Genomic DNA, 22,846 nt, shown 5'->3' on the forward strand with positions numbered 1-22,846 from the left:
CAGAATCCCCTCCCTTGCCCTGCTGCCCACACTGCTCTTGCTGCAGCCCAGCACAGGGTTGCTGTCTGGGCTGGACTCTCACTGCAGGCTCATGTTGAGCTTTTCAGCAACCCAGACCCCCAGGTCCTTTTCCTCAGGGCTGCTCTCACCCCTTCCCCACCCAGCCTGGAGCTGTGCTTGAGATTGCACAAGACTTGGCCTTGTTGAATGTCACAAGGTTGGCTTGGGCACACCTCTCCAGCCTGTCCAGGTGGCTCTGGATGGATCCCTGCCTTTATCACTGAGATCACCCAGAGATGGTGAATTGGTGTGCAGAAATGTGCCAACTTTCTCACCTTTTGGAGTAAGGAGGTGTGAGTTGTTAAGATAGGAGGTGTGAAAGGTCAGGCAGTTTGACTCAGAAAGTGGAATTCTTTCTATAAGTGACAATCTAAAGATTCCCACCAGTGCTGTGCTTCCAGCTGGCCTGGCTTAAGTTCACAGGATCACAGGATCCTCCATCTATGGTCTTCCCAGAGCCTTCTCCAGGCTAAACAGCTCCAACTCCTCAGCCTGTCCCTGTAGCAGAAGTGCTCCAGCCCTCTGATCATCTTTGTGGCCCTCCCCTGGACCTGCTCCAACAAGTCCATGTCCTTCTTGTGCTGGGGCCTCTGAGTTAGATGCAGCTGTGGGTTGGAAGAGACCTCCAGAGATCAACACAGTATCATCAGGTTTGGAAGAGACCTCACAGATCATCAAGTCCAACCCTTTACCACAGAGCTCAAGGCCAGACCATGGCACCAAGTGCCACGTCCAATCCTGCCTTGAACAGCTCCAGGGACGGCGACTCCACCACCTCCCCGGGCAGCCCATTCCAGTGTCCAATGACTCTCTCAGGGAAGAACTTTCTCCTCACCTCCAGCCTAAATCTCCCCTGGCACAGCCTGAGGCTGTGTCCTCTTGTTCTGGTGCTGGCCACCTGAGAGAAGAGAGCAACCTCCTCCTGGCCACAACCACCCCTCAGGTAGTTGTAGACAGCAATAAGGTCTCCCCTGAGCCTCCTCTTCTCCAGGCTAACCAATCCCAGCTCCCTCAGCCTCTCCTCGTAGGGCTGTGCTCAAGGCCTCTCCCCAGCCTCGTTGCCCTTCTCTGGACACGCTCAAGCATCTCAATGTCCCTTCTAAACTGGGGGGCCCAGAGCTGAACACAGCACTCAAGGTGTGGTCTAACCAGTGCAGAGTACAGGGGCAGAATGACCTCCCTGCTCCTGCTGGCCACACCATTCCTCATGCAGGCCAGGATGCCACTGGCTCTCTTGGCCACCTGGGCACACTGCTGGCTCATGTTCAGGCGGGTATCAATCAGCACCCCCTGATCCCTCTCTGTCTGGCTGCTCTCCAGCCACTCCAACCCCCATCGAGTCCAATCCTGCCAGAGCAGAGCCATAATCTAGTAGCTGACATCAGGTTGCAATCACTTTGTTTACTGCAGCTGGCATGCTGCAATTCCCACATCTGCTGGTGGATAACCTCTGCTCAGAACTGCAGAGGGGGGTCCCACCTGGAGGTTTGTCTGGCTAACAGCAAGCACTCCAGAGAGAGCAGAGAGCTGAGCTGTGCTGTCCAGTTTGTGATGCTCAGAAGTGCACAAACAGTAATGTTAGCTCCTTCTGACCTTGTCATGACCTCTGCAGCTTCTCCCACTCAACAGCACAATCAGCTCTCAGTTATGCTTGCAGTGATAACCTCCAGCTGGATTCACCAGGACTCGTGTGATTGATAGCTGCAGAGTCACAGAGGGAGGAGAACATCTCCAGGGAGCAGTTTGGCTCCAACACAGGGGCAAGGCTTGCAGCGCTGGCTGCATGGACCCTTCTTTGAGGGCAGTCCATCCTGGAGGAAGGATTCCCAGATATTTGGGAGGATGCAATCTCTGCCACGGATTTAATAGCTCTTAAATCTTCCAACCCATTGTGGCTAGGGTGCTCTGTAAGCCGATGCCTCCCCTCCCCCAGCTGCTGCCAGGTGCCTCTGTGCTTCCCTTGCAGATGTTTTTCAGGAGCAGTGAGCTCACAGTGTGCCAGGTCCTTAGCACAGGATTGTTTTTAACAGGATTTACCAAAGACCTAATCTTATAGAATCAAGCAGGTTGGAAGAGACCTCCAAGATCATCCAGTCCAACCTAGCACCCAGCCCTATCCAGTCAGATGACTAAGTGCCTCATCCAGTCTTTTCTTCAACACTTCCAGTGACTCCACCACCTCCCTGGGCAGCCCATTCCAATGCCAATCACTCTCTCTGCCAACAGCTTCCTCCTAACATCCAGCCTAGACCTGCCCTGGCACAACTTCACACTGTGTCCCCTTGTTCTGTTGCTGCTTGCCTGGCAGAAGAGCCCAACCCCACCTGGCTACAGCCTCCCTTCATGTAGTTGTAGACAGCAGTGAGGTCTGCCCTGAGCCTCCTCTTCTGCAGGCTGCACACCCCCAGCTCCCTCAACCTCTCCTCATAGGGTTTGTGCTCCAGGCCCCTCACCAGCTTTATTGCCCTTCTCTGGACATGTTCCAGCACCTCAACATCTTTCTTGAATTGAGGGGCCCAGAACTGGACACAGTACTCAAGGTGTCATCATTACATCCATGAAATGAAGCAGAAAAGCAGTTCTTTTTAACTCTCTTCCTGCCCTCCAGCCTGAACTTTCTCATAATACTGTCTTTGAGAAAGCTTCTTGCCATCTGGAAGCTTCATGGAAGCTTCTTGCCATCTGGAATTTCTTTGTGCCAGAGTAGTACAAAACATACACCTGGATTCTGCAGTCAGCATTTGCTATTTAGGATTGACTTGCATTCCTGCTTTCAGGAGTTCTGCCTTCCCAGCTGACATTCCTAGCTGACAAAGCCAGCCACCCAGTAAGCCTCTTGGTCAATAGTCATCTGAGGCTCTTTTATCACTGCCTGTCATAATTAGAGGGAAGTTGAGTGGTCATTCTGCCTGTGCTGCTCAGTCCTTGTGGCAGTTTTCCCAAGTCATTCATGCTCATTTGCATGGCTTGCTCTAAACAGACAGTAGCATTCTTTGTATGAATCATAGAATCAAGCAGGTTGGAAGAGACCTCCAAGATCACTCAGCCCATCCTATTGCCCAGCTCTGTCCAATCAATCAGACCATGGCACTAAGTGTCTCATCCAGGCTTTGCTTGAACGCCTCCAGGGATGGTGACTCCACCACCTCCCTGGGCAGCCCATTCCAATGCCAATCACTCTCTCTGACAACATCTTCCTCCTAACATCCAGCCTAGACCTACCCCAGCGGAACTCAAGGCTGTGTCCCCTTGCTCTGTTGCTGGTTGCCTGGGAGAAGAGCCCAACCCCACCTGGCTACAGCCTCCCTTCATGTAGTTGTAGACAGCAATGAGGTCCCCTCTGAGCCTCCTCTTCTGCAGGCTGTACACCCCCAGCTCCCTCAGCCTCTCCTCACAGGGCTGTGCTCCTCCCTGTGCCTTAATATAACTTCTAGGAGGATCTGTCCCATGATCTTCCCAAGGAGAGAGGTGAGGTTGACAGGTCAGTAGTTCCCAGGGATCCTCCTTCCTACCCTTTCAAGGATGTGTGCAATGTTTTGCCTTGCTGTATGTTCAGCTTCTCTCTTCAGGCCACCCAATGCATTAACCCCCTGAGCAATGAGGTGCTGAACTCTTCTCACAGAAGCAGATTTGAGCTTATTTTTTAAAGGGTCTTCTTTGCTTCAGTCACAGCTGAAGAAAACCTGAGCTAGAGTTCTGGATCAGCCCATTGACTGGACTTTTGCCAGACAGGGACTTTAGTGACTATACTTTGGAAGAAAAATGGGATACTGGACTTCCATCCATAAAGAACTGATTACATTAGTGATACTCTCCTGAAGTCTGAAATTCCTTTCCCGAGTTGTTATGAGTCTGGAGTCAGATTGCTTGCCCTGAAGTGTGTCTCTGTGCCCATGTATGGAAGAATATTTCTCCTGTGATCACAACAAATGTTTAGGTTGCAAAGGGGAGAGGAAGGAGAGGACAATGTACAATACATGTTTTCAGAAGCATGGAAGCCAAGGACCCTGGGATGATTTATGCCTTTAGGTACTTTCAACTCTGCAGTTTATGTTTATAAATCATTTTAGTCCTCCTGAAAATGGTAACCACCACCTGTGTCTTTAATGGTGCTATGTCTGGCTCAGGAAATAAGTGGTTATGAAAAAGAGTGGGCTCTGATATGAGCAATAGAACAAAGGGGACAGAGTCTCAAGTTGTGCCGTGGGAAGTCTAGGCTGGATGTTAGGAGGAAGTTGTTGCCAGAGAGAGTGATTGGCATTGGAATGGGCTGCCCAGGGAGGTGGTGGAGCCACCATCCCTGGAGGTGTTGAAGCAAAGCCTGGATGAGGCACTTAGTGCCATGGTCTGGTTGACTGGATAAGGCTGGGTGCTAGGTTGGGCTGGATGATCTTAGAGGTTTCTTCCAGCCTGGTTGATTCTATGATTCTATGATTATGAAAGTGAGATGCAAAGGAGTGGACTCTGATACCATTATGAAAGTGAGATGCAAAGGAGTGGACTCTGATATGATTGTGAAAGTGAGATGCAAAAGAGTGGACTCTGATACCATTATGAAAGTGAGATGCAAAAGAGTGGACTCTGATATGATTGTGAAAGTAAGATGTAAAGGAGTGGACTCTGATATGAGTATGAAAGTGAGATGCAAAGGAGTGGACTCTGATATGAGTGTGAAAGTGAGATGCAAAAGAGTGGACTCTGATATGAGTATGAAAGTGAGATGCAAAGGAGTGAACTCTGATATGATTGTGAAAGTGAGATGCAAAGGAGTGGACTCTGATATCATTGTGAAAGTAAGATGCAAAAGAGTGGACTCTGATACCATTGTGAAAGTGAGATGCAAAAGAGTGGACTCTGATATGAGTATGAAAGTGAGATGCAAAAGAGTGGACTCTGATATGAGTATGAAAGTGAGATGCAAAAGAGTGGACTCTGATATGAGTATGAAAGTGAGATGCAAAAGAGTGGACTCTGATATCATTGTGAAAGTGAGATGCAAAAGAGTGGACTCTGATACAATTGTGAAAGTGAGATGCAAAAGAGTGGACTCTGATATGAGTATGAAAGTGAGATGCAAAAGAGTGGACTCTGATATGAGTATGAAAGTGAGATGCAAAAGAGTGGACTCTGATACCATTGTGAAGGTGAGATGTAAAGGAGTGCACTCTGATATGATTGTGAAAGTGAGATGCAAAAGAGTGGACTCTGATATGAGTATGAAAGTGAGATGCAAAAGAGTGGACTCTGATATGATTGTGAAAGTGAGATGCAAAGGAGTGGACTCTGATATGATTGTGAAAGTGAGATGCAAAGGAGTGAACTCTGATATGATTGTGAAAGTGAGATGCAAAGGAGTGGACTCTGATATGATTGTGAAAGTGAGATGCAAAAGAGTGGACTCTGATATGAGTATGAAAGTGAGATGCAAAAGAGTGGACTCTGATATGAGTATGAAAGTGAGATGCAAAAGAGTGGACTCTGATATGAGTATGAAAGTGAGATGCAAAAGAGTGGACTCTGATATGAGTATGAAAGTGAGATGCAAAAGAGTGGACTCTGATATCATTGTGAAAGTAAGATGCAAAAGAGTGGACTCTGATACAATTGTGAAAGTGAGATGCAAAAGAGTGGACTCTGATATGATTGTGAAAGTGAGATGCAAAAGAGTGGACTCTGATATGATTGTGAAAGTGAGATGCAAAGGAGTGGACTCTGATACAATTGTGAAAGTGAGATGCAAAAGAGTGGACTCTGATATGAGTATGAAAGTGAGATGCAAAAGAGTGGACTCTGATACCATTGTGAAGGTGAGATGTAAAGGAGTGCACTCTGATATGATTGTGAAAGTGAGATGCAAAAGAGTGGACTCTGATATGAGTATGAAAGTGAGATGCAAAAGAGTGGACTCTGATATGATTGTGAAAGTGAGATGCAAAGGAGTGGACTCTGATATGATTGTGAAAGTGAGATGCAAAGGAGTGGACTCTGATACAATTGTGAAAGTGAGATGCAAAAGAGTGGACTCTGATATGAGTATGAAAGTGAGATGCAAAAGAGTGGACTCTGATACCATTATGAAAGTGAGATTCTGTTAAGGTATCCAACAACCTTCCAAAAGCTTAGATGCTGAAGGAGGACTGCAGATGTCCTGTTGGTGTGCTTGATGCTTTTGGGATATATACAATACCTCATTATGTGTTCTACACACAGCACAGGTTCTGGTGCTAAAGCAATACTTGCCTGCTTCATGCACAGATGCTTCTAGGAGCGTGAAAGCCAGACTTGTGCTGATGTAACTTAGTCAACAGTCTGGAATTCCCTGAAGGTTCAGTTGTGTAGGAATTGTATTTTGAAGGAAAGATTCATCCTTGAAGGAGGGAAAGGAAGTGTAGTGGTTTGGGTGTTCCCTGCCCCCCCACACACTTTGGAAATCACCCAGACTAGACTCAGCCAGCTCTGGAAATTGAATGAAGCTTATATTGACAGCTTAGCTCAATATACAAGCAGAGATTTACAGTACATACAGTTATGTACAGAAATAGACAAGGTAAAAGGGAATACAGAAGCACAACAGCCCTCCCAGAAACCTGAGTCCCCAGGAGGGGCTCCCAACCATCTTTCCACCTTCTCCCACCCCTCTCAACCTCAGCCCAGTCCCAAAGAAGAATGGAGGTTTGTCCAGGGGGTTAGGAAGTGGATTAATCAAAGAGACAGCAGAGAGAGATGCAGCTCAGAGCTCCCAAACAGAAGAAGAATGACTCCCTTGTCTATGTTTGCATCCTTGTTCTGCCACATCTCAGCAAGCCTATGAGTGAAGTAGACATCACCCTTGTCTCCCTTTCACAGCCTGTAATCTAGTTCTTCTCACCAAAACATTCTAGCTAGCTTCAGACTAGCAGAGGAAGTTTGTGAAAGGGCTGTAGAAAACACTTGCCCAGGTTAGAGTGTGATGAGCCTTGAAAGGACCTTCCTCAAAAGCCTGCAGCTGCAGTGAGCTGTGAAGGTTCCCAGAGCAGCGCTGGGCGAGGGTCAGCATTGCCCACTTGTGTCTCTCTGAGGTGCATGGACCTGTGCTACCCCTGGGAAGGAAATGTGAGCTGACAAGAAGATGTGGCAGCGCTTAGCACAGCCTGCCAGCAGAGAGTCCTAAGCGTGTGCAGTGGTTAGCAGTCACTGTGTGGACCCTTGTGGTGCCCTTGCTAAACTCCAGAGAGTGCCAATCCACAACGCTGAGCATCTGAAGAGGTGCCAGTGCAGCACGTGGTTATATCCCAGCCTGTATTAATCACTGCCTGTGCATAAACAGCTAGAGGGGAAGAGGGGATCAAAGGAGCAGCCCCATTAGGAAAAGAGAAAGACTTGCTGTGATTGTGTGTAAACCAACCCCAGGCTCTGTTTACAGCCCTTTCCATCTCTTCCTTTGCCTAAACATTTCTGCTTTCCCTCTCTGTCTTCTAACTTTCCTTCGTCTTTCCAGATGCAGGACGCTATGGGCTATGAGTTACCATGGGTGTATTTTGTCAGTCTGGTCATCTTTGGATCCTTTTTCGTTCTAAATCTGGTTCTTGGTGTGTTGAGCGGGTAAGCTGACAGTTTTGGTGTCCTTTTTCCAATGCTACAGGGCAAGACTCCATAAGAAGGGTTCTTTCCCTGTCACCAGGAGTCATGCAGAGGGTTTAAAAATGCCAATCCGAGGAAGCATCACATCAGCTCTCAAATAGTTTGCCAACCCCTTTCAAAAGGGTGCCAATCACGCAGGTAACAAAAGAGGTGTTGCTCCCTACAAAGCAAACCCAACCTCAGGGCATGCCAAATTAGCCATGTCCACCTGTCAGAAATTTCCAGGCAACTGCCTGTGGCAAATCCTACTGCTGGTGGTGACTTGGGACCTCTTTGGTTGGAGCCTTGCAGCGCTCAGAATCTGAGCTTGTCTCACTAACTATCATTCCACTCTTCCAGGTCAATGATGCCATAGGAAGGGACTGGCCCTGGATCTATTTTGTTACTCTAATCATCATAGGGTCATTTTTTGTACTTAACTTGGTTCTCGGTGTGCTTAGCGGGTAAGCAGTACCAGGAAAATGTTTTGTTGTTGTTCATTTCACGATCAATTTGTGTTTCTGTTCCTCCTCTCTGGTGACTAAAACAGCAGGCAGTGGTGGGTTGATCTCAGGTGCTCTAGCAGAAGGCCTGAGCTGTCGCTGTGCCAGGAGCAAGATGTGGCATTGCCAGTGGCATGCCTGCCACCTTTGGGCTAAAGCAAAGGGATTAACAACAGCTCTCTGCCTGGAACGTGTTTGTCCAGCTGAAAGCTCTGCCTGTGGGAAGAGGACAGCACTGTTCTCCCCTGGGATCATCTGCCAAGGAAGAAGGGCACTAGGGTAGAATTTCCAGGAGAGTTAGTGGGACTGAAGGAGAACTGAGAGCCTGAGGCATCCTTCGACTTTGTGGGATGAAATTCCTACCAAATTATGTCTGCTCACATGAGCAATGCTGACATGGGTTAGTATTCTTTAAAGCACAGCCTAATGGGAGGCTGCTTTCCCTGCAGAGTGTCCTGGACACATTTCACCTTCAAGGAGCACATCTTTTCTGCTGTGCTGGGCACAGGATGCAGGGAGAAAAGATCATTTCCCTCTGATCCTTTTAAAGATGCAGGGAGAAAAGATCATTTCCCTCTGATCCTTTTAAAGATGCAGGGAGAAAAGATCTTTCCCTCTCATCCTTTCTAAGATGCAGGGAGAAAAGATCATTTCCCTCTGATCCTTTTTAAGATGCAGGGAGAAAAGATCATTTCCCTCTGATCCTTTTTAAGATGCAGGGAGAAAAGATCATTTCCCTCTGATCCTTTCTAAGATGCAGAGAGAAAAGATCTTTCCCTCTGATCCTTTCTAAGATGCAGAGAGAAAAGATCTTTCCCTCTGATCCTTTCTGAGATGCAGGGAGAAAAGATCTTTCCCTCTGATCCTTTTTAAGATGCAGGGAGAAAAGATCATTTCCCTCTGATCCTTTCTAAGATGCAGGGAGAAAAGATCATTTCCCTCTGATCCTGTCTAAGCATGGCCAGAGAAGCAGGAGAATCTCTTGTAGTGTTTAAGCATTCCCAAGAGTAGACATTTATCCGAATTTCAGTCCTGCAGTGCAACCCTCACTGCAAAGCTTCGTTTTAACAGCTTTGATTAAAAACAATTCCTATTGTCCCCAGTAGCTGAAAACTTCCCTGCCCCTGGGGAACCACAGAATTAGAGGAATCAAGCCAGCAAACATTCCTCATGAGATTGGGTTTTTTGGGCTTCTAATTCCATATTTGGGCATGACTGAGTGCCTACAGCCAGTCTATGTACATGGATAAATGTGCTCTAAGAACCTTTATGCATCTTTTTTTGCCTTTGTTTCTGTTATCCAGCCTCACTTAATGAGCTCTAAGTTAATGCAGTCAGATTCTGTGCCTGTTGCATGAGTGAACAGCCCTGAAGCCCTCTCTCTTTTGATCATGATCTCTGAGCAGGAGAGAGGACTCCATGCCTCACAGAAGTTGTATCTTCAGTACTTGGGCCAAAAGAAATAGGAAGGGCAGTAGCAGGATCTGAGAAGATCCATGATTGGGCATCCTGCCAAGAGGTAAACAGCAGATCTACTGCTGTCTTCATTCCTCCACTGAAGGAGGCATGATACTGAGCCAGCTACTTTGGTTTCCAAACAGTAACGAGAGCAGAGGAAAATCCTCAGTGATGAAGTGTCAGGCAATACTCAGTGTTTGGATATCTGGAAAGTGATAGTCTGGGTACAATTTGAAAGCTCCTTGTTTCTCCAGGTGGATACTCTGATCAGCAGGTAAGGATGTCAGCAGTAGTAGAGGATGCTGCTGGCAGAGGGTGGCACCGTTTGGTGCCTCAGAGGTGCACTCAAGGAGCACATAGGACAGCAGTTAAAGCTCATACAGTGTCTGATTGGATGAACGGTGCCAGTGAGTGCACAGTGCTGAAGCACTGCAGATTGAATTTACCTACACTTGGATTTGTGTCTCTTCAAAATTGCTCTTCCCTTGATTTATCCAGCTTGAGACAGCCTTTTGGGACCTAAATCTTCCACCTCCTGGATCTGACCCACCGCAGCTAGTGGCAGGAGGTGGGAAGAGACTATAGAGAGAACCGAAATCAAAGGCAAACTACCACCTTGTTAAGGCTGTGAGTTCTTGCTGGCTGTGTGCAGCGTTATGACAGCTGCACTCTTGCTGCAAAATGTTTCTGAGCTGGAGAAGTCAAAAGAAACTTAAGAATCTTCATCCCTGAAAAACCACTGAGGGTATGGAGGAAAGGTTCCAAATTTTCTTTGGGCTAACTAAGCAGGTCTCAAACAATTAACTTTCTAAACCACTTCTAAATTCTGGTGACTTGCAAAGTCTTCACTTTGCAGATACAGCTTTATTTTTAGTTGCTCTTAGTCTGATCTATGCAGATGATCCACTTGACCTGCCTGTTCTACCTAGATAAAAAGCAGCATTCCCAGGCAGCTTTGTTAGATCCATTCTGGGATCCATCTCCGACTTTTTTTTCCCCTGTGTATGTGTTCCAGGAACTTCACCAAGCATGTTGTGTAGGTAGACTTCATCCATGACAGATTAGCTTTGGGGATTTTAATCACTTCTGAATAAGTAGGTGTAATTAATTGTACTCACAAAGACATCTTGATGGCACCTGCAGAATCGAATGCTGCCTTCTGCTCTGCCTAAACAGGCTCACAGGATGTGAGGGGTTGGAAGGGACCCAAAGAGATCATCGAGTCCAACCCCCTGCCAGAGCAGGACAATTCTATCTAACACAGATCACAGAGAGACACATCCAGACAGGCCTTGAAAGGCTCCAGGGAAGGAGACTCCACAACCTCTCTGGGCAGCCTGTGCCAGTGCTCTGTGACCCTCACAGTAAAGAAATTCCCCCTTGTGTTGAGGCAGAACCTCCTGTGCTGCAACTTACACCCATTGCTCCTTGTCCTATCCCAGGGAGCAGTGAGCAGAGCCTGTCCCCCCACTCCTGGCAGCCCTCAGATACTTATAAACATTTATCAAATCCCCTCTCAGTCTTCTCTTCTCCAGACTAAGCAGCCCCAGGTCCCTCAGCCTCTCCTCATAAGCCATGCCCTCCTGTCCCCTAATCATCTTTGTATCCCTCCGCTGGACCCTCTCCAGCAGATCCCTGTCCCTCTGAAACTGGGGAGCCCAAAACTGAACACAGCATTCAAGCTTGTTTGTGATTTGTTTTTCCTCAGATACATCATCCATTCCTGCTCCTTCTGGTGAATTTAGTAGGCAGAGGCCAAGCTAAAGAGTACAGCAGAGTGCTTGTGTGTACAGCTATAAACCTCTTCCCGTCTTGCCCGAGCACACTCTAGAATCCTTGTGTTCCAAAGGGAATACTCAGTCAGCAAATCACACAAGAGACCCTCCAAAGGCCAGGCAAAAGGATTCCACAGCAGTGCCATGAGCAGTGGAGCCTCTCTTAAAGGTCTGCCGAGATCAGAGAGGATTGATACCCACCTGAACATGAGCCAGCAGTGTGCCCAGGTGGCCAAGAGAGCCAGTGTTGCCATCCAAGCCATGGGCTGACAGTTTAGCCAGCAGTTTGCTGTGTTCTTCTGGAACAGTACAGGATACAGAGCTGGGTGTTTATCATCTTGACCCACTGTAACCTCACACAGAGGAAAAAAAAACCATCTCACCAGAAAAACATCTTTCCAAACCATCTCTGCTTTGTGGCATTCCCATTAGAAGACAAAGCTTAGCATTTCTGGGAGAAGGAAAGTGAATCCAGCTGGAATCTGGCAAAAGCAGCCATATTCTCTGACTGATGTTCTTTTGCTCACCAAAAAGAGACAGCTTACTTGGTTGTTTTGCAAGCCTTGGGCAAGCTTAGCCTAATGTGGTAGTACAACACTTTTTTGAGGTGGCCACCTCAAGGCTCTAGATGGCACTTCCATCAGAAGACTTATTTGGCCCTTGAGTGGTTTTCAGTCCAGACAGGAGAGAAGTACTTCAGCACTGCTGTTGGAAACTCACTCCATCTCAAGGAGTGGGTCTCTAACAGTGATGCTTAAGGGCACTCATGAACATCTCAGGTGGGATTTTCAGATGCCCAGTATTGTGCCATCAAAGTTAGTGTTATGTTTCCTACCTGTTCTTGACAAATATTAGGTGAAGGGCTCTGAAATAAAATCCAGTCACTGCTGGCAGTCATCAGCAAGGATAATGGATGGGAGAGAGCTTGGGAGAGAATTTACCTCTCATTTCTAGGTACAGCAGCCCTTACTGTCTGCTACGTGTGCCTTACGCTTCAGCAGGTGCAAGACTTTATGTACTCTCAGTCCAACACTTTTGACAGTCTTTGAGCTTACTATTTAAAATACAGGCATTGAAAGCTGGTTTGGAACCACAGGAGAGTCTCCAAACAGAGGTAGGTCAGCCTTTCCAGAGGAAAAATATAAGGTAGTATAGATGCCTCTGAAAGAGTGGAAGAAACAGCACTGCAGCCAAAAAGAAGGCAAAGCAAGCACCCAAGTTCATAACTAAGCAACATGAAGTTCTTGTTCCTGTGCTATTCTAAGCCTATATCCCCCATAATAAGCTTCTATCAAACTGTCAAAACATCTCCCCCAGGTCACTTCCTGCAGGATCTATTAGCTTTGCCTATCCATAATTTATCATCTCTGTCTACCCAGCCTGAGCGTTGCAATCCATGTTTGGTGTCAGAGAACAGCTCTCAATACTGAGAGTCTGCAGGAAAACGTTGAGGTCTGAGCTTTAAAGTCTATTCCCTGGTACTGTGGGTGAAGCTGCCCACAATTAAATGTCTGCACAATTGTGAGTACCATTAATTACACTTACAACTAGCCCAGTTTCGTTGTGATTGCACAGGTAGTCTTTAAAGATGCATTGAAACTTGGCTGGGACTTGGAGCCAGCTTCTCACTCTCCAGATGTCAGAGGATTGTCAAACAGTTCATCATCAAATTAAATTAACCCTGACCCATAGAGGTGTTTGGGGGTGACTGTTGGAGAATGTCAAGGGGTAAAAGCTATTTAAAGGGTGACTGTTGGAGAATACCAAGGGGTAAAAGCTGTTTATGGGTTACTGTTGGAGAATACCAAGGGGTAAAAGCTATTTATGGATAACTGTTGGAGAATATCAAGGGGCAAAAGCTATTTAAAGGGTGACTGTTGGAGAATACCAAGGGGTAAAAGCTATTTATGGGTGACTGCTGGAGAATATCAAGGGGTAAAAACTATTTATGGGTGACTGTTGGAGAATATCAAGGGGTAAAAGCTATTTATGGGTGACTGCTGGAGAATATCAAGGGGTAAAAGCTATTTATGGGTGACTGTTGGAGAATATCAAGGGGCAAAAGCTATTTAAAGGGTGACTGTTGGAGAATATCAGGGGGTAAAAGCTATTTATGGGTGACTGCTGGAGAATATCAAGGGGTAAAAACTATTTATGGGTGACTGTTGGAGAATATCAAGGGGTAAAAGCTATTTATGGGCGACTGTTGGAGTATATCAAGGGGTAAAAGCTGTTTATGGGTGGCTGTTGGAGAATGTCAAGGGGTAAAAGCTGTTTATGGGTGACTGTTGGAGAATATCAAGGGGTAAAAGCTGTTTATGGGTGACTGTTGGAGAATATCAAGGGGTAAAAGCTATTTATGGATAACTGCTGGAGAATATCAAGGGGTGAAAGCTGTTTAAAGGTAACTGTTGGAGAATATCAAGGGGTAAAATCTATTTGAGTGACTGTTAGAGAATATCAAGGGGCAAAAGCTATTTAAAGGGTGGCTGTTGGAGAATGTCAAGGGGTAAAAGTTATTTAAAGGGTGGCTGTTGGAGAATATTAAGGGGTAAAAGCTGTTTATGAGTGACTGTTAGAGACTCTCAAGGGGCAAAAGCTATTTAAAGGGTGACTGTTGGAGAATATCAAGGGGTAAAAGCTATTTATGGGTGACTGTTGGAGAATACCAAGGGGTAAAAGCTATTTATGGATAACTGCTGGAGAATATCAAGGGGTAAAAGCTATTTATGGCTGACTGTTGGAGAATACCAAGGGGTAAAAGCTATTTAAAGGGTAACTGTTGGAGAATACCAAGGGGTAAAAGCTATTTAAAGGGTAACTGTTAGAAAATATCAAGGGGCAAAAGCTATTTAAAGGGTTACTGTTGGAGAATATCACAAGGTCAAAGATATTTATGGGCAACTGTTGGAGAATACCAAAGGGTAAAGAGCATTGGGAACCGTGTGATGTTGTACAGAGATGTTACATGACAATGTGGTTCTTATTTGCATTATCAATGTAATGTTGAGAAAGAAAGAGTTATAAACAAGGGGCTGATGGTTAAAATGTGGAGACTGCAGCTGTTTTACCTGTGTGCCTGGCAAGTGTACTCCATTCTTGTGTCTGTCTTGAAAGGACAGAGGCAGCTAGGGATGCTACGCAGGATGTGGAGACTTTTCTAGTTGAAATCATTCTAACCTATTCTTTTTCAATCTCTTCCTTCCCTCCACCTATGTCCTGTCCCTCCCTCCCTCTTGCTAGGGAGTTTTCCAAAGAAAGAGAAAAGGCTAAGGCTCGAGGGGACTTCCAGAAGCTACGGGAAAAACAGCAGCTAGAGGAGGATTTGAAGGGATACTTAGACTGGATCACTCAAGCAGAAGATATTGACCCAGAAAATGAAGATGAAGGCATGGATGAGGAGAAGCCTCGAAACAGTAAGCAATTTTCTTCTCTCCCCTTTTGTGCTTTTTTAGCAAGGGAGCCTCTGGCCACTTGCTGTAGTGCTGAGATGGCTTGGAAGGAAGAGCAAATTCTTCCAGAGGGTCTCACTATGTTTATACCTGGGCTCAGTTTAATGCCTGTTAGGAAGCTGTGGGAGGGAGAAACACCTTTACAATAATTGATGTTGTTCTGCAGGTGCTGTTTCATGTCTGTGGTAGTGACATAAGATCATGATACTGAACAGAAAAAAAAAACCCAAACCCACCAGATCAATCCCTGCTGTTAAAAGTCCACTACTGAGATGAGTTTTGAAGCAAACATCTCCCCTCTTCTTTTTCTTTAATTGGATTGCAGCTTTGTAGGCCATTTACATGTGGTTAAGCACTTGGAAAGCAAAAGTGTCTAGGCAAAGGAGTGCTACATTGCAGGAGAAGGGCCAAATCAGCTCTGGTGCACCTGAAGTGGGACATCTGTAAGTGCATTGAAAGCAGTGGAGTTGTGCTTGCTTTTGCCAGGATGGAATTAAGCTCTCCTGTTTTCTTCTTGTGGAGGAATTATCTCTTCTTTTTCTCTTTTGGAACTGATGTTTGTGCAAAGTGAGAGCTCACCAACTATGCCTATTAGAAAGCTGAGGAAGGGCAGCTTGAAAAAAGCAGCAATTCCTTACACTTCATTTTCCTTCACTGAACCTTCTCCTTCCACCTCCTCATTTACCTCTTCAGAAACACTCAGCACTAAGCACCACAGGTTGTGCACTCAGGAAATGTCAGAGCTGGAACCTTTGGACAGTTGATGGACACTGACTCTACTCTTGGATTTCTTTATGGAAATGTGCATTTCCCTGCTTTGATTTTGGCAGAGAAGACCCAAAACATTTCTCTAGAGATCAGCCTTCCTTCTAAGTGAAATCCATGGGATGAGCCAATCAGAAACATCTCTTCTAGGAATAGAAAGATTGGGCATGGGAAAGTTGTGCTTACAGAGTAAAGCAAGGTTAGTGTTGAGTAAGTACTGGGGAGTAAGCATTACCTGCCAGAACATTCACATCCTTGTAACCATTCATACTGTGTTTTACACAGCAGACTTGAAGGACTCAGCAGGGTGGCTTGCTCAGAACTGTGCCTTCAGGTTATTTTGGGGTTTGTGTTGGTATCCTCACAGGGCATGGAGCTTAACTTCACAATTTAACCTCAGGAGTCACTCAGCAATCGTTTATTATTATAGTGCAAGGTCCTGCAGCTGGGGTGAGGCAATGCCAAGCACAAATCCAGGCTGGGCAGTGAGTGGCTGGAGAGCAGCCCTGAGGAGAGGGACTGGGGGGGTGCTGCTGGACGAGAAGCTCAACAGGAGCCAGCACTGTGCACTTGCAGCCCAGAGAGCAACCAGAGCCTGGGCTGCATCAGGAGAAGTGTGGCCAGCAGGTCGAGGGAGGTGATTCTCCCCCTCTACTCTACTCTGCTCTGGTCAGACCCCACCTGGAGTACTGCATCCAGCTCTGGAGCCCCTATTACAAGAGGGATGTGGAGATGCTGGAGTGTGTCCAGAGAAGGGCCATGAGGATGCTCAGAGGGCTGCAGCAGCTCTGCTGTGAGCACAGACTGAAAGAGTTGGGGCTGTGCAGGCTGCAGAAGAGGAGGCTCCCAGGTGACCTTCTTGTGGCCTTCCAATACCTGAAGAGGGCCTACAAAAAAGCTGGGGAGGGACTTTTTAGGCTGTCAGGGAGTGACAGGGCTAAGGGGAATGGAGCAAAGCTGGAGGTGGGAAGATTCAGACTGGATATGAGGAGGAAGTTGTTGAGCATGAGAGTGGTGAGAGGCTGGAATGGGTTGCCCAGGGAGGTGGTTGAGGCCCCATGGCTGGAGGTGTTTAAGGCCAGGCTGGATGAGGCTGTGGCCAGGCTGCTCTAGGGTAGGGTGTCCCTGGGCATGGCAGGGGGGTTGGGACTGGCTGATCCTTGTGGTCCCTTCCAACCCTGACTGATTCTGTGATTATGGCCCAAATTTGCTGCTCTGTGGCATATACCACATATAATACAGGAAAAGTGATGTCTGCTGATTCAGATTAGCTGCTTTGTTATCACAGAATTCCCTGTGATAGAAATGCAGTGGGCTCTGGCTGGTATGCTTACATGACATCTGAGTGGGCAGCTGAGTACTGAGTTGCACACAACAACTCTGAAGTCAGCAGGAGGCTGTCCCTTGGCTTCAGTAGAGACTGGTTGGTGGCTATCACATTCCCCCTTAGGGACATGGCTGCTAAAGAGAACTGTAGGTAAGGAGGTGTGATGAGAATTCACCTTGGTTGTTAACAGATCCAATGGGATCCTGGGGTGTATTAGGAGGAGTGTGTCCAGCAGATCAAGGGAGGTTCTCCTCCTCTTCTACTCTGCCCTGGTGAGACCTCATCTTGAGTACTGTGTTCAGTTTTGGGCTCCCCAGTTTCAGAGGGACAGGGATCTGCTGGAGAGGGTCCAGCAGAGGGCCAGGAGGATGATGAGGGGACAGGAGGGCATGGCTGATGAGGAGAGGCTGAGGGACCTGGGGCTGTTTAGGCTGGAGAAGAGGAGGCTGAGAAGGGATTTGATAAATGTTTATAAGTATCTGAGGGCTGCCAGGAGTGGGGGGACAGGCTCTGCTCACTGCTCCCTGGGATAGGACAAGGAGCAATGGGTGTAAGCTGCAGCACAGGAGGTTCTGCCTCAACACAAGGGGGAACTTCTTTACTGTGAGGGTCACAGAGCACTGGCACAGGCTGCCCAGAGAGGTTGTGGAGTCTCCTTCTCTGGAGCCTTTCAAGGCCTGTCTGGATGTGTTCCTCTGTGATCTGTGTTAGTATTGTCCTGCTCTGGCAGGGTGGTTGGACTCAGTCTCCTTGGGTCCCTTCCAGCCTCTAACATCCTTTGAGCCTGTGATCTGAGGGGTTTCCTGGTTAGTTAACACCAACAGTGCTGCTTTGCAAGAGCTGGGAAGTGTATCAGATAGAATTCATTGGATATGCTGTGGAGTGGGGTCAGGCTACCTTTGAGCTAACAATGTCCAACAGTGGTAAGAGAAAAGTTGTGCCTCTCAATGGAGGAATGGCTCAGGATGCAAAGGAAGGCTATGAACTGCTTCAGGCTGTGTGCTGGGGACAGTGCTCCTGCTAACAGAAGTCTTTGCACAAGAGAATAGCAGAGAACAAGCAAGTAGGTCATTCCATGGAGTTTGCCTGTTCTTCTGATGTATGTGCCCCACCTAGAACAGGCACTGATGACTGCCACATTAATCCTTGTCCTCACTTTGCTATGCTATCTAGAGCTGTATTTTGGTGTTTCTGCCACAGGCTTTTCTGATTGTGGAAGTAAAGGGTCTCTGTATTGTCTCCCCCTGACAAGGAAGCAAATAGCCCCTGGGTAGAGGTGATAAAGAGCAACACTCTGCTACCCCCACTTCAAAGCCAGGAAAAATCCCTTGGTGCCTGCCTGCGCCCAGAAGAGCTGTGGAACTCACACCCTGGCCTTTTGCAGCTCATAAGAGGAAGCACAGAATCCCAGAACTTCTTAGATTGGAAAAGACCTTCGAGATCATCAACTCCAATCATTAGTTTCACACTGACAAGTCCTTGGCTCAACCAAATCCCTCAGCCCAACAGGAAAACCTTTTTCTTTTCCAGTAGGCTGTTGGATTTACTTTTGCACAACTGCAGGTACCTTATCTTTCAGCTTCTTGGTGTTTCTGAATTCCAGCCTTTATTTCTGTGCCAAGTGATAGTGTATTCTCAGAGCCAAGGAGCTTTCAGACATCCTCATTAGTGACAGGCTTCTTTGTCACACGGGAAGAAGCTCCTGGAATGCTTATTGCACCTTCATCTTGCTCAGTCTTCCTGCCTACAAACATACCTCCTGCAGAACCATCTCAGCCCACTCAAGTGCTGGAGATTAGTTCACTAACCAGCTCTGACAAAGGCCTATCTGCTCTCCTGACACTGAGTTGCATTGCAGCTGGGCTGTTCTTGGGGCTGGAGGGATCTGCTAGAAAATGGGTTGAGTGAACACTGAAACAAAATCAACCCAAGATGTATCACAGTATCATCAGGGTTGGAAGAGACCTCACAGATCATCAAGTCCAACCCTTTACCACAGAGCTCAAGGCTAGACCATGGCACCAAGTGCCACGTCCAGTCCTGCCTTGAACAGCTCCAGGGACGGCGACTCCACCACCTCCCCGGGCAGCCCATTCCAGTGTCCAATGACTCTCTCAGGGAAGAACTTTCTCCTCACCTCCAGCCTAAATCTCCCCTGGCATAGCTTGAGGCTGTGTCCTCTTGTTCTGGTGCTGGCCACCTGAGAGAAGAGAGCAACCTCCTCCTGGCCACAACCACCCCTCAGGTAGTTGCAGACAGCAATAAGGTCTCCCCTGACCCTTTCCTTCGTTTCAGGGTAGTGTCACAGCAAAGGTATCATGAGTAAGTGGCAGGGTGCTTTGCTGAGAGGGTTTTTTTCGTGTTAAAGTACTGCTTGGAATGTTTTTGGCATTCATGCCAGCAGTCAATCACCAGTCACAATAATAGAATCATAGAATCAACCAGGTTGGAAGAGACCTCCAAGATCATCCAGTCCAACCTAGCACCCAGCCCTGGCCAATCAACCAGACCATGGCACTAAGTGCCTCAGCCAGGCTTTGCTTGAAGACCCCCAGGGACGGTGCCTCCACCACCTCCCTGGGCAGCCCATTCCAATGCCAATCACTCTCTCTGTGAAGAACTTCCTCCTAACACCCAGCCTGTACTTCCCCCAGCACAGCTTGAGACTGTGTCCACTTGTTCTGTTGCTGCTTGCCTGGCAGAAGAGCCCAACCCCACCTGGATACATCCTCCCCTCAGGTAGTTGTAGACAGCAATGAGGTCAGCTCTGAGCCTCCTCTTCTGCAGGCTGCACACCCCCAGCTCCATCAGCCTCTCCTCATAGGGTTTGTATTCCAGGACCCTCACCAGCCTTGTTGTCCTTCTCTGGACACCTTCCAGCACCTCAACATCTCTCTTGAATTGAGGAGCCCAGAACTGGACACAGTACTCAAGGTATGACCTGACCAGTGCTGAGTACAAGGGCAGAATAACCTCCCTTGTCCTGCTGGCCACACTGCTCCTGATGCAGGCCAGGATGCCATTGGCTCTCTTGGCCACCTGGGCACACTGCTGCCTCATTTTCAGCTGCTATCTATCAGCACCCCCAGCTCCCTTTCTTCCTGGCTGCTCTCAGCCACTCTGTCCCAAGCCTGTAGTGCTGCTTGGGATTGTTGTGACCAAAGCCCAGAGTCCTGCACTTGGCTTTGTTAAATCTCATCCCGTTGGCCTCTGCCCACCCATCCAGCCTGTCCAGGTCCCTCTGCAGGGCTCTCCTACCTTCCAACAGCTCCACACCCGCTCCTAGCTTGGTGTCATCTGCAAACTTACTGATGCTGGACTCAATCCCCTGGTCCAGATCATCAATAAAGATCTTGAACAGGACTGGGCCCAGCACTGATCCTTGGGGAACACCACTGGTGACAGCTGCCAACTGGATGTGGCACCGTTCACCACCACTCTCTGGGCTCTGCCATCCAGCCAGTTCCTGACCCAGCACAGAGTGAATCTGTCCAAGCCAGGAGCTGCCAGGTTGGCTAGGAACTTCTAGTGGCAGACAGTGTCAAAGGCTTTGCTGCAGTCCAGGTAGACTACATCCACAGCCTGCCCCACATTCACCAGGCAGGTGACCTGATCATAAAAGCAGATCAGGTTGGTGAGGCAGGACCTGCCCTTCCTAAACCCATGCTGGTTGGGCCTGATCCCTTGGCCATGCTGTAGGTGCTTTGTGATGGCACTCAAGATGACCTGTTCCATCACCTTGCCTGGCACTGAGGTCAGGCTGACAGCTTTGTAGTTTTCTGGCTCCTCCTTTCGACCCTTCTTGTGGAGCTAAACCTACCCAAACTGAGCTTGAGCCCTGAACCTTTTAAACAACAACTCACTGAGGTGCACAGGGCACTTCTGACCTCTCTGAGCTGTTGGTTTAGCTCAACCTTGAGGGGTTGCCTTTGCACCAGCTGCATTATACCTGTGATCAGATGTGGGTTTTGCTTGAACCTGAAAGCTTCTACTCCTACAGGTGACTCACACCATTACTTTTAAAGGAGTCACAGAAGTTTGTCTTCCCTCAGTTTTCTCTTTGGAGGATGTTTGAAGGTTGTTCTTTGCTTTGTTTTTTTTTTTTTTTAATTAAAACATCTCAGAAGAGCCTAGAAGTTTTAATTAAAATGTATTTCTTAAACTAGAGCCTCAGCTAATGGAAACTCTGAGATTCAGCAGTTTACACCATCTGGACGCTGACCCAGGTAGCCTACCTATACTGAATCATCCCAAACTCAGGGAACATATGTTTCTAGTCTCTTCTTTGTCCTTGGCAGCAGAGGCAGGGTTGCTGTCAGCTCAATCTGTAGAAGGGGCTGCCTGCCTCTCAACATGGGAACTGCCCTCTGGAAAACAAAGTGCAAGGTGGAAGGAGAGAAAAGTCCACTTGCATCCCTATCTGGTCTGGCCAGTCCTTAGGGCATCATCACTCACATTCATGTGCCACTGCTATCCTGAATCTGTCAAACCTTGCCATAAGACTCTCTGGGTGTTTATAGAATCACAGAATTTCTTAGATTGGAGAAGACCTTCAAGACCATCAAGTCCAATCATGAATTTCACACTGACATGTCCTTGACTAAACCAAACCTCTCAGCACAACATCCAGTCACTGTGAATCGTTGTGGTTGGGAAGGACCACGAGGATCAGCCAGTCCAACCTTCATCCCAGCATCCTTCATCACCAGACCATAGCCTCAAGCACCACAGCCACTCTCCTTTTAAACACCTCCAGGGATGGTGACTCCACCACCTCCCTGGGCAGCCTGTGCCAGTGCCTGACCACCTCCTCAGGGAAGAACTTCCTCCCAACAGCCAATATAAACCTCCCCTGATGCAGCTTGAGGCCATTTCCTCTTGTCCTATCATTAGTAATTCAGGAGAAGAGACCAGCTCCAGCCTCACTACAGCCTCCTTTTAGGTAGAGGGCAATAAGGTCCCCTCTCAGCCTCCTCTTCTCCAGACTAAACAAGTCCAGCTCCTCACAGGTCATGTTTGCCAGACCTCTCCCCATCCTCATCACCCTTCTCTGCACCCCCAGTGGTCAACAAGCCAAGGACTACACCAGCAAGGACCTTAGTGGAGGAAAAGGGTAAGAAGGGAAAATAAATGCAGCCAGAGTTGGATAATTCTTCACTGAGAGAGTCATTGGACACTGGAATGGGCTGCCCGGGGAGGTGGTGGAGTCGCCGTCCCTGGAGCTGTTCAAGGCAGGATTGGACGTGGCACTTGGTGCCATGGTCTGGCCTTGAGCTCTGTGGTAAAGGGTTGGACTTGATGATCTGTGAGGTCTCTTCCCACCTTGGTGATACTGTGATGCTGTGATAATCTGTGCAGGCCTTAGCTGCTGCCCTCCACAGCAGAGTATTTGGCATTCTGCTGAGGCAGCTCGTCCCCAGCCAGCTCTCAGGTGCGCCCAGGGCCATTCACCGAGCAGGCTGGGTTTGCTCCCTGTGTTTTCAGAAGGACATGTTTAAGGCAGTTTTCCCTTCTTGTTTGCAAACATGGTTTTGCCATTGTGGCAGACACGAGGTGGGAAATGTGAAAAACCTTCTGGGGGCTGTTTGTGCTGATGGCTTTGTTCTGTGCTCTCTCCCTGATGCGCCTTGCACATGGGAAGGGGACATGAATTTGATAGAGGGGAGAAACACATGTCACAGCACAAACCAGCTACTGAGTGACAACCTCACATGAGAGCAAAGAGAAAAGTCCCTCCTGTTGCCACAGTAACCGAGAGTTTGCCCTTTTTTTTCCCTGAGAGTGGTCTGGAATGCATCTGTGTTGCTGTGGGCAGAAGCAGGAAACCTCAATCCAACCCAGATTCTTCTATTGAAATGATTTGGCAAACCTCCCCCTGCCTGCACTGGGGTCAGGGAAAAGCTATGA

General features: G+C 47.8%; 1 protein-coding gene across 1 annotated transcript in view; it reads left to right on the plus strand.

Annotated features, from left to right (window-relative positions):
- The window catches only part of CACNA1C (calcium voltage-gated channel subunit alpha1 C), a 600,430-nt gene that overhangs the window by 382,927 nt on the left and 194,657 nt on the right, over positions 1 to 22,846 (plus strand). The window contains exons 8-9 of the mRNA XM_064155731.1: positions 8,020 to 8,123; positions 14,639 to 14,811. Of these exons, the coding sequence (XP_064011801.1) occupies positions 8,020 to 8,123; positions 14,639 to 14,811 (277 nt within the window). The remainder of the gene's footprint in view (positions 1 to 8,019; positions 8,124 to 14,638; positions 14,812 to 22,846) is intronic.

The sequence above is a fragment of the Pogoniulus pusillus genome, chromosome 15 (genome assembly GCF_015220805.1).
Source record: "Pogoniulus pusillus isolate bPogPus1 chromosome 15, bPogPus1.pri, whole genome shotgun sequence".
Taxonomy (NCBI): domain Eukaryota; kingdom Metazoa; phylum Chordata; class Aves; order Piciformes; family Lybiidae; genus Pogoniulus; species Pogoniulus pusillus.